This window comes from Apteryx mantelli, chromosome 3 (assembly GCF_036417845.1).
Source record: "Apteryx mantelli isolate bAptMan1 chromosome 3, bAptMan1.hap1, whole genome shotgun sequence".
Lineage (NCBI taxonomy): Eukaryota > Metazoa > Chordata > Aves > Apterygiformes > Apterygidae > Apteryx > Apteryx mantelli.
Window position 1 is genome coordinate 1,712,719 of NC_089980.1, and position 13,338 is coordinate 1,726,056.

Sequence of the window (13,338 nt, forward strand, 5' to 3'; positions counted from 1 at the left end):
GAATAGAAGAATTCAGGACAACTGGGTTAGAGTCCCTGCTCCCCAAGTAAGCGTGGTAGGGTTACTAGTAAAACTTTTTACTCTCTTCTAAGCCTAAAGAAGTCAGGAAAGAATTTTCCTCATCCAAACATCTGAAGTAAAAATTCACTTTTAACGATCTTTAAAGAATCTCTGCAATTTACCAAAAATGTTCCTTCCTCTTCTCCATTATTTTCCCATCTAAAGTAAGCAGTACCAAGTCATGTTCACACACAACTGCAAGATAACAAAACCTTACAGAGAGGAATAAAAACAAGGATTCTTACTGGATCTGTCATGAGCTTCCTCCAGGTTGGTGGCAGAAAATTTCCACTTGCAGCTGGAAATACTCCCATAAGTTGTTCAAGAGGCTTGAACTGTTGAAAGTAAACGAGCAGATGTAGAACAGGGCTAATAAGTTGTTAAAACGTAAGTAAACAAAAAAAGGCACCCTACCGGTTTTGAGCCCTTCTCAAAATCTGAGGGCATGTCTGCAATGCCATCAAAGTCAGAAGCAAATGGAGCGTAGTGAAAAGGGTAATACCAGTTCCAGGATGCACAGCCCTAGGACGGCGAAACAAGAGAAACAAGTCAGACAAACTGGAAGAGTGAAGAAAAACAAAACAAAACAGAACAACAAAAAATAAATCCAAGTAGCCCAGCAACTAAAGATGACAAAACTTTGCCCAGCACCAGCCAGGAGAATGAGAAGTCCCCGTGATTAGAAAAGAAAGAGCTCTTGCCTCTAAAGGAACTCTGGACTTCAGGTTGGGACTTAAACTTTTCAGAGCCAGATTAGAGCGAGTGAGTTCTGGACAGTGAATGGAGACCGCGGGCATTTCCTCGGCAGCACACAACACAGCGGATAGGCTTCTATGCCAAAGTACTCTTGCTATGGGCTAGGTCTGAGTCACTAAGGGAGACAGCCAAAGAGACAGGACCTAGCACCGTAACAACACAAGAGACCTTAGAGCAGAATCTTAACCTTAACTTCAGGACACTAATATACCTCATGCTTTTTTCCTCCCCCTTAGGAAAAAAAAAAAAAAAAAAAAAGGAAAAAGAAAAGGAAAAGGAAAACCACGCACACATGCGCACGCACCTGCTGAGAAGCAGGAAATCAGAGTCTCCCCATAAGGTTAACCACTCCCCGGGGCTAAGCTGAGGAGTTTACAGCAACTGGACACATTTCCAGTTTCTGTAGAGCTGCTGGCACATCTCCGAGCATGGAAACACACACAGGCAACACAACGGAGGGATTTAAGTTCTCCATAATCGCATAGACAGAGCAGAACTGTGCAAGTCAGAGAGCCATTACAGCGGTCTCAGCAGGAACGGAGGAGCTCCTTTTCTGGCAGCACACAACTTGCACGTTTGTTTTCCGTATCCAAACCCCACTACCAACTTGTGAATTTGAGGGACCAGGGAACCTGAAAGGATGCACTGTACAAGGTGTACGAACGTGAACAGTATTTTCTGCAGGCTGAAAGGTATTCCTTTTTAAATTGTTATTTTTCTATTCAATAAAAAGCACTACATGCACTTCAAGTTACCTTTTGCTTTTCCCTCTTATTCTTCTACATTTAACATTGGGAAATATAAAGTGCATTCACTTGAAAGAGGCAAAATAATCCTCAAAAAGAAGAAATGAAAGTCAACTCAAACACATTGGAACACAAGGCACTTTTTATAAAGGAAATGTGGCTCTAAAAGGTCTAAGTTAAGTTTTCCTCTCCTCAGCTATTTTTCTTAGCAGTACCACTCAGAACAGAAGTCTACTATTTTGACTTCCAATTCTGGGTAAGTAAATGTCAATAAGGCTCCTCCAGTGATATTTTTGGTATAAAGCTATAGAGGCTATAATTATCAGATGCAATTCTTCAGATGGTTCCAGTATTTTTTAGAAAAAAGGTGGATTTTTATTTATTTTTTATTTTTTTAAAAACAGATGTTCCCATTAGTGGAACATGTTCTACATTACCAGCTTTTCAAACAAGTAGAAAAGCATGCAACTAATTCTTTTATAAGTTCTGTGGACAAAGAGCAGTAGTTATTGAAATCAATTCCCATTACGATAAAGAGGGGGGGGGAAAAAAAAAACCCCAAACAAAAAACACGCCTTATTCTGAAATTTCCTTGGCCCAACAGCTTCCTAATCTAATTTTCATGTAGGCAGAAAGCGATTTGACTGCTGCTCCACGCCGGCACAGCAGACTGCCCGCGTACGGCGGGCTGCAGCGTCTTGCCCACATACAGTCCTGTTAGGGAAGTCCAGACTACAGCGGCGCACGAGAGGCTTTCACCGCTTGCACCGTTTCAAGTCTGCACTGTCAGCTTTAGAAGCTCTAGAGAGAGATTTGATTCATGGAGTCATCTGGATAGGAGATGAAATAGCAAAAACACAACCCTAAGCGTTTGTGTACTTTTATAAAGTTTTCTTTGGGAACATTACTAAACCAGAAATACATGCTGTATAGTCGCTTCTCCTTGAGGTCTTTCTGTTTATTCATCTTCTTGAGAGCACTGTGGTGCTGCCTGAAGCTATTCTCAGTCCCCCTGGTTTACTTTCTTTGTAACGGTAATCATCTATCACTTGTCTATGCACCAGTCACTTCAGCTGAAATGTCTACAAACTCAACAGGACGAGGAGTCATCTACGCACATCTCTAACTAAACCAGTTTTACACCAAGCTAAATGAGCAAATATTGCAAAAGGACTTGCCTATACTGTTTTAAAATTGCATACAGGCTGGTCTGCCCACTCCTGTGCATTTAAAGGCACAAGTCTCCCAACAGTATGTATGCAAATGCAAAACCAGAGTTTAAACGGTTATAAAACAGCACCACGATATCTGCACGAGATCACGGCACGTTGATCACAAAGCAATGAACACGCACCCCCCGACACAGACTTCCTGGAATAAAACGACCTTAATTTTGCAATCTTCAAACGAGTATATTCAGTCACCTCTTAAAAATTCTCTCAAGAGCATCTAATCTCAGTTTTGCCACATCCTCCCTCCTTTAAACCCTAAGGCGCAAGCCTTAAGCTTTAGCATGTTCATCCACCATAATATGCAGGTCAGAGCCCTAACTCAGCCGAATTGATGCAGTGGAAGGGAAGGGAATACATTCTTTTTTTTTTATATATATTTTTTTCTCCTTGGACCAAAAAGGAGTAAAAGTCGAAATAAACTCACTAACTCTAAGACTGCATTTTTTTTGCAGGCCTGTGAGACATCTGCGCTGCCTGTGCTCCAGGTCAGAGAGGTGTGAGCCACCCGTTATAACCTGGACAGGGTGCAGTTTTATCAATACGGCGCTGCGTTCAAGCTACAAAGCCCTCCCGAGGCAGTTAAACTTCATCTGCTCAAGTAGATTCTATTCCCAGGTCACACAAAATATAACTCGCTCTGTTCGCAGAGCACAAAAATAGTTATTAACTATCACTGCAACAAATCCCAACGTCTAACTAATCTCTTGCCAATCTGACATCTCAATTATCAAAAGATTTAAATCAGATACAGATTACTTAAATTACAGTGTACTTCACAGAACACCCTTATACTCTATGGAGGTGACTGACAACTCTGTTCCTTTCAAATTCCTACTAGCATTTCACAGGCTTTGCCTTTTGTTCACTCATTTAGTCATTTGCAATTAATTGCACCAGCCCTTGCATGGCTATGTATTGCAAAGGAAAAAATATGTGCCGGTTCTTAATAAACTAACAAGCACTGCCACTGCGTGCGAGCAATAAAAGCTGCATTCAAATCTTGAGTGTCAGATAGAATGGACACCCACTCATAGTACTTTACATGCTCAAAAACAACCCACCGCTTTTCAAAAATGAGTAACAAAATATGATTATTTACAGAAAAGAGATAGGAAGCAGACAAAAGAAAATTGAAGTTTCAGAGAAGAACTTTTAAGTACCTGGTAATAGTATCTGAGAACCCAGCAAAGCCCTTCGACATAGGACTGCACAACTTTACGCCGGAATTTCTCATCAGATGCATCAACATCAAATTTATTTTTATAATAGCGTTGTTTCCAACCAGCTTCCCATAACCTGCATAATGAATACAATTAGATGATACACTTAATTAGATGCACATTTACATTTTTGAACTAAAACATAATGAAAAAGTTTGTGTGACACAATGGAAACAGCACAAACATGCTCCTAGCAATCAGTCACTTGCTACTGAAATTCCCATTTTGACATCACTTTCTACCGATCTAAATGAAAGCTGACCCTCAACAGCAAGAGAATAAAACCTGATGGCCAGCATAAGAGAAAATCCAAACGAAATTCCAAAGCTGCTGTCCTGACACATACATCTTCCAAATACTTTTTAGAAACGAGGTGGATTTTCTAATCTGTGCCTGCTGGTGTGAGGATTTTTCAAAACAACGTACTGTCCCTAAGTCCACGATTTCACCCTTCTCATCAGAAATCTACTACCAAAACTGATATTTTAGCTTTGCTCCTTAATGCTTCCAACCATTAGAAAGAAATCAAGCTCTCCACTTCTTGCCTGACCAATTTCATTTAATCTGCCCCGGGCAAAACCTGCATTTGATGGGAGTCTCTTCTCACAGTGAGTTCTATCCTCTATTCTTCACACCCTTCGCAGGCAGAACAGTGATAGTTTCTGTGCTACCCAAAGTGAAAAGCAACAAATAATTATTTAAAAAAAGCTTGTTTTCTATATTCTATTGCTGTTCAGGCATGCTTTTACATGAATTACCTGAAAACTCAGGAATCCAGTGCGTGCTGATTCACATTAGTTTCCTTTCAAACAGGGATCTTTAACATCCATCTCCGGCGTGGAAGGTTGGAGACTAAAGAACAACCTCAGGCACCATTTATGCCTTGTTTCACACCGCTCCCCCTGATGTCTATCTAGAGACGGGGCAGGGGAAAAAACTACCTGCTCTTCTTCGGCAGACAAGCGCTGCAACACCTCAGCTCTAATGCAACGTAGCGGTCAAAAGAAAGTGGAGGATGTGCCATATGAGGTCACATTTCAAGAAGGAATATTTTATGAAGATTAACAGCAAATATACTTTGGCAGTCTGGACTGAAAATTTTAATACATGAAATATTTGTCATGAAAAACATATAGCTCAGTTTCTTAACACAATTTGGCCAACTCCTTAAGCCTGGAAAACAGTCAAAGACAAAAACCCTCTTGTTGAAAACCCCAAGCGACAGCTACTAAAGGTGTAAAACAAACGGTGACCATAGGCTCCTCCAGAAGAGGAGAGGCAGAATTGAACTTCAAGCTGTTAGCCATGCTTGGCAATTTGGGGGAAAATTCCAGTTCAGCTCAGAAACTGCTATCTAAAAAAGGTATTTTAAATGATAGAAAGATTAGGCTCTGCCTAGAGTTTGGTTCACCCATGACATCATGCTTCAAAACTGGCCTCCCTCACGATAGTTTTTTTAACCTATTATTCACCACACTGCACGTATTTTACACACACGTATCTCAAAGACTACCTAACTCTGGTATTCAGATGAGCAAAGAGCAAAGCAAATTACAAATCTGATTTAGAAACTGGTTAAATCAGATAACCCTTTAATAACGTTTTCATTTTTTTTTTTAATAATTTTATTCTAAGTGTTCAAATCTTGGCATGGATTCTCACGTACCAAAAGTATAATGCAAGGTCCCTTTCCAGCAAGGATGCAACCTTTTAAAATTACGTACAGAATCAGCACACAACCATCCGTGAGGTCAACTCAAACTTACGCATGACAGTCTCATACTGCAATAAATACAGTGCAGCCTTTAAGACAGAGCAGAAGTTGGCTTAAGCTTTTTGACAACGTGAAATCCTTTTGGTTTTGCAAAAAACTTTCCCCCTTCTTAAAAAAAATAAAAAAAAAAAGTCCTGGAAAATAAGTTTGATCACCATTTCCCAACACGATGAAAAGCACAGAAGTGTTTTTCATTCAAAAAAAGATCCGTGCAAGTATTCTGATCTACAGAAGAGCTTAAGTGATGAACGTCGTAAATCCTTTCGGTTGACAGTACCAAACTTGCCAAAACTATAGCAACTTGTAAATCACCATGGTTCATCCATGCTAGTTGCTAAAACTGCTACACGCTTCTTTTAGAGTCTCAGCTAAAATTCAAACGCTAACCGACATTAATTTATCCTGATTTTAGACAGAAATTTCTTGCTTGTTGGATTAAAAAAAGAAAAAGAAAAGAAAAAAGCAAAAAAACACCCCACACAATCCATTTGGATCTACATGCACAGGAAAAAAACAAATATGGCAACTAGAATATTTACTACTAGAAGATCTAATGGGGTGGATATAACAAATATGTCACGACAACGCTGCAGAACACTAGTGATCAATCCTTCACAATAAATAACCATTTTGTTTTTCCATGTCTACCTCCCTTCGCTCTACAGAAAACAAAAACCTACTGGTTGCATTTATCATGACCAAAATTTAAACAAGTTATTAGACAAAAAGAATTATAAGACCTTAACCCTTATATCTTGATTAAGGCCTTAAGCAAACTCACACCCACTGTTAATTCACAGTCAATTCAATTATTCTCAAATTCCTGTCCCCTAATCATCTGCGGAGCAGCTGTCCCAAGAAACTTAAAGAACTCCTTGCAGCCAAAACCAGGCCCGTTACGAACCAGAGACCGAGGAAACGAGATTGGGATAGTCAAGCTAAGTTAACGCTGCGCACGCTAACGTAACTGAATTTTATGGGTTAAACAGCTTAAAAATTCAACTGCAAAACAGCGGCATTCAGCTCACATAATCAGAGGCGAGCAGCGACTGTCTAGCCAATCTAGTGCTTGGTCTCAAAGGGAGCGCTGGCTTGGAGGATGTAAACCCGCACGCATACTAATCTAGATACTTAGATTTAACAGCTATAGCTTACACATCTCACCGGAATTTACTGAATATTCTAACCCTCCACATTAATTACTGGTGGATAAAAAGATCATAGAAAAGCATCTGAAGGCACTGCCGCTCTAAGCTAAATGGCATTAATTAGACGGCATCTCTCTCAGCAATTTGCTAACAAAGTGCTACAAAAAATGGCTTCACCTGATATTATCCTCTGGCTCAGGTTCACTGTCGCTGTCTTCAGCTTTTCGCTTAATTCCTCCTGCCGGGGACGGGGTGCCATCAGAAGTGAGACTGGTGTTTGGAGATGAAGTTGTCTAGGGTCATAATTATTGCACATAAATGGGGGGGGGGGGAGGGAAAAAGGATTTATTAGGCATTTTAAATTCAAGTTAAAATTAACAGCTTTGTGATAAAGAAAAATCATGTACGTTATTTTTAGTTCCCCAAAAGCTCCAGGTAAATGGTACAAAATTCTAAAAATATTAAGTCAAGAAGCAAAAGAAAAAACAACAACACACGTCTTTGTATTGAGACAGGCACTCAGAGGTACAGCCAAAGAATGCATTACATTTATGAAAGAAAAAGATACAATGGACAAGACAGTATAAACTGACAAAACACGGAAATTTTCACATATCCCCAAATGAGCCTTTGGAGTACAACTGTTGTCTCTAGTCCCAGAGCTTATGTTAGGACTTCTTTTTACAGTGACAGCAAAAATGTGTTGCACGTGCAGACTACGGCGCAAAAGCTGCTTGTACTTCACAGCTAGCAGAAACACTCCAGGTTTTGTCACAGCTGATCTTTCAAACCATTTTTAAGATTGTGTATTTTTGCATGGACCGTACAGGGACTAAAAATCAAAAAACCTTTCTTCCACTTTCACTTCTACAAAGCAGATTTAAGATAAATCATTGCAACGAAATAAAACATTGTAGTTTAAAAGAAAACTCAAAATAAAAGAGCATGTAGCTTCCCTAAAAGAACTAAGTTGCTTAACCCACGTACAAAAGTTGCAAGATTAAAAGGGAAAAGCAGCATTAACTACACTTTAAAACCGCAAAGTGTATTTACTCAGGCTTAAAAGACAGCAAATACATCTTTATGATGAAAAGAACCCTTACTCAAAAGTCTATTCACTGTTTGGATGAAAACATATGAACAAAAAGAGAACATTCGTCATAATTGTTATCAAAAGTTAACAACCAAGGCAGCTAACAGAGTACTCGATTTATTTCCAATTTTCCATCACTTATTGATACCTTTTCAAAAATTTCTTCCAAGTTCCCCTCTCCCTGTCAACAGGCAATCTTTTGGAAAGTAAAAGCAGTTCCCCGAACCCATAGATATTCAAATCACAATTTTCCAAAATATAAATGCATATATATATATGCACACACACACACACACACACACACACACACACTTAAATCACCTGGAACAGAGATGGTTAATAAAGATTATGACTTTTGTCTAAGAATACTGCTAAAATAAAATAATGAAAATTAAACAGGAAACTAGAAATTGTGAGAACTGACTGGAAGAGACACAAGGCTCAGGGGAAAAGCATATGCAGGTGGGAATGGTGCCATATTTTGCACATGTGCTTCTTTCGACGCACTGATTAATGGCAGCTAAATTAAATTATTAAATTAAATTATTCTGTACTATTCACAGACATCATCTTAACCTTCTAGATAAGTTCTATGGCACTGAATAAGTCCTGCGTATGTGCAAACAGTCAGTCAATCTAAATCACGAGCAACACCTGGATAAAATAATTACTACTGATCTGCTCTGCTCCACTAAAGAATGAAAAATGCCGACTTGTGTGTAGTTTTCTATAGATCTAAATAGAAAGCACAGGAGAAAAACTAAAATATTCTTCCCGCTGAGAAATGTCACATTCTAGGGCCAGGAATTCTTCCAAAACACAGGAGATGAACCCTTGATTTTCCTGAAAGATTGAGTCTCACAGGTCTAGGTTACTGCAAGTCTGGCCTCAAGCATCTGTTTACCAGCCTCACCGCTACCGCGGGTGTGGGCAGGAGGGGGAAAAAAGCAGCACATTCAGCTTCACAGCATCTCCTGGGGCAGGCGAGCCAGTTCTCCTTTTCCTTCTAGCTTGTATTGAACTACAAGCTGGGCCGAACATTGATCAAGCTAAAACCGAAACGTAAAATATAAAGAGTAATGCCACCGTAAGTAATTTAGAGATAGGGAAATATAAGTCAGATTCAGAGGAAGGTAGTTCTGATATCACCCAGAATCACACGCGTGAATCAAAAATTCATCACTAGTATTTCTCATTTAGTAATAGGAATCTTACTGTTACTACTCAAGTCTCCGCTTTGGCCTAGAGTTTGGGGCATATTTTGTACCTTCATAAAACTGGCATTTTAGATCTTCTTCCCTCAATTAACAGTTATAGTGGAAGCGGCCTGGTTTCCTGAAAGTTGACCATGCCCAGAGATCTTTTTTCCTGGAGAGGGCATTATGGGAGAGAAGAACCAAGGAGTTTTTAAACTGAACGCAGGAAGAACAAAAAAACCTAATCTCTGCTCACCCGCAAAGCTTAAAACCAGCAGGGGCCAAACTTCAGCGAACACAGGAGCATCGGAAAAAAATGGAGCGATAATATGTTTAATATGTTAATAATCCAGGAACTGTAAGAAAATGAAATAACCCAATATTGAAGTTTTTATAATGTACAAGAACACCACGCTTGGGTTGTTTTTCATGTATACAGGCCTTCCAATTTCCTGCTTAAAAGAAACTCTTTATACATACAATGACCAGTAAAACAAATGAACAAAATGCACACGCTCCATGTATATGTCATTCACCCTCCGAAGCACAGAAGTAACAGCTAAAAGTAACAGCTGCAGCAAGATCAAGCTATACGTCAACGATTCTTCGGTTATTTTACCAATTCTTAACACTACTGACAGACAGGAAGTCCCCTCAGAAAAATAATAATCGAATTGGTCTGCAGCATGGAGAGATGTCACAAATTCTAAAAGTAATAAAAAGAACTAAAATATATATATATATATTTAAAAGAACACCTCCAACTCAGAATTTGTTTGCCTTTCTCACAAGCCTACAGAGGAAATTCCTAAGCCTACATTCACAAGGAGGTTCCTCTTCACAAATGTCAAACAAGTTTGATGATAATAGGTATGTGCTGTATTTGATTTGGATACATTTGCCTCCCCAGAAATATTTAACAAGCAATGCCATTTCAAACATCAAAAAGAACACAATTTTATTCAAATAGTCTCAAAAAAAAAAAAAAGGAAAAAAAAATCAGTCATTAAAAGCCATTTCCTTGAAAAATACAGTTTTTTTAAAAACCTGTTTTTCAAAACAAACTTGACAGGGCAGAGAATAAGGCACCCAGAGTTACGTAGGATATGGTTATTTCTCCTTCTATTTGTAAATACCTTTAAACATCTACTTACAGAATTCTGCCGGTCGTGCATTCTCATTTCAAAGGCAGTCTGTCGAGGGTTGCTGATTGCCTGAGGACTGGATCGATTTCCCAGAGCTTGAGGGGAAAACTGTCCACCAGGAATAAAAGAAGGATGATCATGCTAAAAAATAAATATACACACGTATATTGAAAGAGGTGTGTAATCTCCACAGCATACGTGATGATGCTCTATCACAATTTTCAGCTTAACATACCTAATATAAAACAAGCATAATTTAATCAATTATTCACTCAGCTCGGCTTAAATCAGTTATGATTAACAAGATCTTACTCAGACATAAGATGGCACTTACAAGCAAGACCCTTATATTCCTACAAATTAATTTTTTTCAAAGAAAAAACAAAACAAAAACCCAGTATTTTGTGCTGAAGTTCTTCATGGGTTGAAAGGCAGTTTTGGGGGGAAAATGAAACTCCATTTAACTTACTTTGTAAAAAGGACTCTTTGCTTACAAAGTGAATAACCTCTTTCATTCTAAGAGGGATAGTCAGATAATAACTGATTTAAAAAATAAACACAGGACATGGAGAGCACTCAAAGAGTAGGGACATCATATAACTTGAAAATTTTGGAAGCTACACTTATCTGAGCGTCCTACCCAAGAACAAAGCTACACTGAAATGAACATGCAAGAACCCATTTTAAAAATATCCGAACATTTCATGCATAGAAAAAATAAACCTCAACAACAACATGATTTTAAAAAATTCAAATTACATGGGTCAGAAAGGACAAACATGCTCCCACAACAATTAACATTTCTCTATTTATGAGAAATTTTGCAGCTTGCTTACAGGCAGAACGTTTGACAACTATACCATGGGGAAAGCCTTGTTTGCTTTTTCACAGTGGATGCCTTTAAACAAGCACATCAATGCAAACTCATATCCACGTTTAAACCTAACACCTTAAACATACTCCATAAAAGTGCGTTGACCCAAACACAATACAGTTGCTGACAATACTCACATCAATACACAGAAAAGCAACTCCTGTACAATTAGCATGGCAAAGCACCACAAAATAATCACGCAAGTGCAGACATGTCCACATTTCAAGGACACAACATACAGTTAATCATTGAGCACCTTCAATTCTCTCCCTCCTTCCCCAATTTAAGAAGCCTTTAACATGCAATTCCTTCATTCAAAGCTCCAGTGTGCAAAAAGCTATGGAAAAAAACCCTGTAAGCACAGCCCCAAAATTCCGTGATTACAGCTGCACCTTAACTCACATTTACCAAAAGCTATACTATATATTTTAATTACCGCTAGCGTTTTTTGCATTGTGAAAGAAATGAACTTACCTTCATTCTTTTTCTTTTTTCTTTTTGCCGTCTTTTGAAGTTGTCCTAAGTAGAGAATAAAGAGAAATAAAGTCAGTCAAGCATACAGGCCTCTTGGAAAAACATTTCATTACAATCCTCTATCAGCTAAAACGACCATAAGGTTTTTAAGTACTGTTCCGAATAAAACACAGGTCAGTTCTTGTATCTGTAAATCCAACAGAAGTGGGATAGAAATTTTTACTCTACACAGAAAAAACATGGAAAAAAGTAGCTGTGTATTCAAAGCCCCACAGCGCTGGTTATGGCTTATATTCCCTACTAAGTTTTGCCACAGCCACCAGGTCTTCGAGCTTATGGATGGAAAATCTGAGTTTTAGCAGTAGCAGCCCACTGCCAATTTTAGCTGAAAGTGATATCAGGATCAAAGGGCTTCAAGTGACAACACACAGACAAACTCCTTGTCTGGACTGGAATTGCTCCAAAATAAACAAACAAAAAAAAACAGGAGAAACATTAAAGTCCTAGAAATGGGCAAGATGAGGCTCTAAAAAGATACTTATTACTCTTGGCCAAGGATACTGAAAACTTGAACACCAAATTGGCATTTCCACTTCAAGAGACATGCAGGCTGGAGTTGTTATAAACAAAATATTCTGCCAGCACTGGTACAGGATTTTTTGACTAAATATTAGATACAGTTCTCTTCCTTTGTTCACAAGGTGGTTTTATTCCCTGTATTTAATGAATAAGCTGCATACACAAAGACTTAGGATATACAAAACACACCTCTCAGCCAGAAGAAATGCTGTAACATGTAAAGAGTTATTTTCAACGTCTTTTTAAGCTGCTGAAAAGATATAAAGCAACTGACAAAATAAGTACCAGATTTTTTTTTAACAAATCATTTTAAAGACAAGTCCACTAGAATTTAACTTAAAGCTTACTTATAATGTGAATACTACCAAACTTGAAACTCTATCCTAACTTGTCTTGAGTGGGTTTAGCTAAAAACAAACCAAAAAAATACCCCCACAATTCAAATAGACTCCAGAGAATGATTTTAAACAATGCAATATTTAATGCTTAGAATAAAGGGGGGGAGGCTGAGACATGCCAAACCTCGAACTCTACGGAACATACACAATGGGTCTGACCATCTCTTTCAAAAAGATGCAAGCAGCTGATTTTGGAGGGCAGGTGGTACCTGCACCCCATACAGTTACATCAGCGCAGCCAGAGCCAGCACCCTCTGTCTTCCCAGAGAAAGAACCAGTAGAGGCTTGGCACCTCTCTCATCCCAGCGTGTCTCCCAGGCTGCAGAGCTTACACGTGTCCGCAAAAGACCGCACAGACACACTGCGGAGACAGACCAAAAGAACAACAGTTTGTGGACAAGTCCTACAAGACGGGAGGCACTGGCAAGGCAAGAAGGCATTCTGCGCTCATATTTAGTGCTCTGCCACCGCTCGCTGCCAGCGCTTCCCCAGGTTGCGGCAGGGTACGAAACAATTCCTGTTTAGTTTTCATAGCAGCTATTCAAAAAGCCGCAGGCAGTAACAGGACTGACATACAGCTTTCATCCTGCTGTTACTTGGGATTACAACAAGAAAAACAGGCCCTGCAGTTCAAGGAAAGTAA

The 13,338-nt window shown here is 39.0% G+C and overlaps 1 protein-coding gene across 1 annotated transcript in view; it reads right to left on the minus strand.

Moving 5' to 3' along the window:
• The window catches only part of XRN2 (5'-3' exoribonuclease 2), a 60,349-nt gene that overhangs the window by 33,771 nt on the left and 13,240 nt on the right, over positions 1-13,338 (minus strand). The window contains exons 14-19 of the mRNA XM_067292607.1: positions 11,719-11,763; positions 10,380-10,511; positions 7,114-7,229; positions 3,955-4,090; positions 475-582; positions 306-395 (exon numbers count right to left, since the gene is read on the minus strand). Of these exons, the coding sequence (XP_067148708.1) occupies positions 306-395; positions 475-582; positions 3,955-4,090; positions 7,114-7,229; positions 10,380-10,511; positions 11,719-11,763 (627 nt within the window). The remainder of the gene's footprint in view (positions 1-305; positions 396-474; positions 583-3,954; positions 4,091-7,113; positions 7,230-10,379; positions 10,512-11,718; positions 11,764-13,338) is intronic.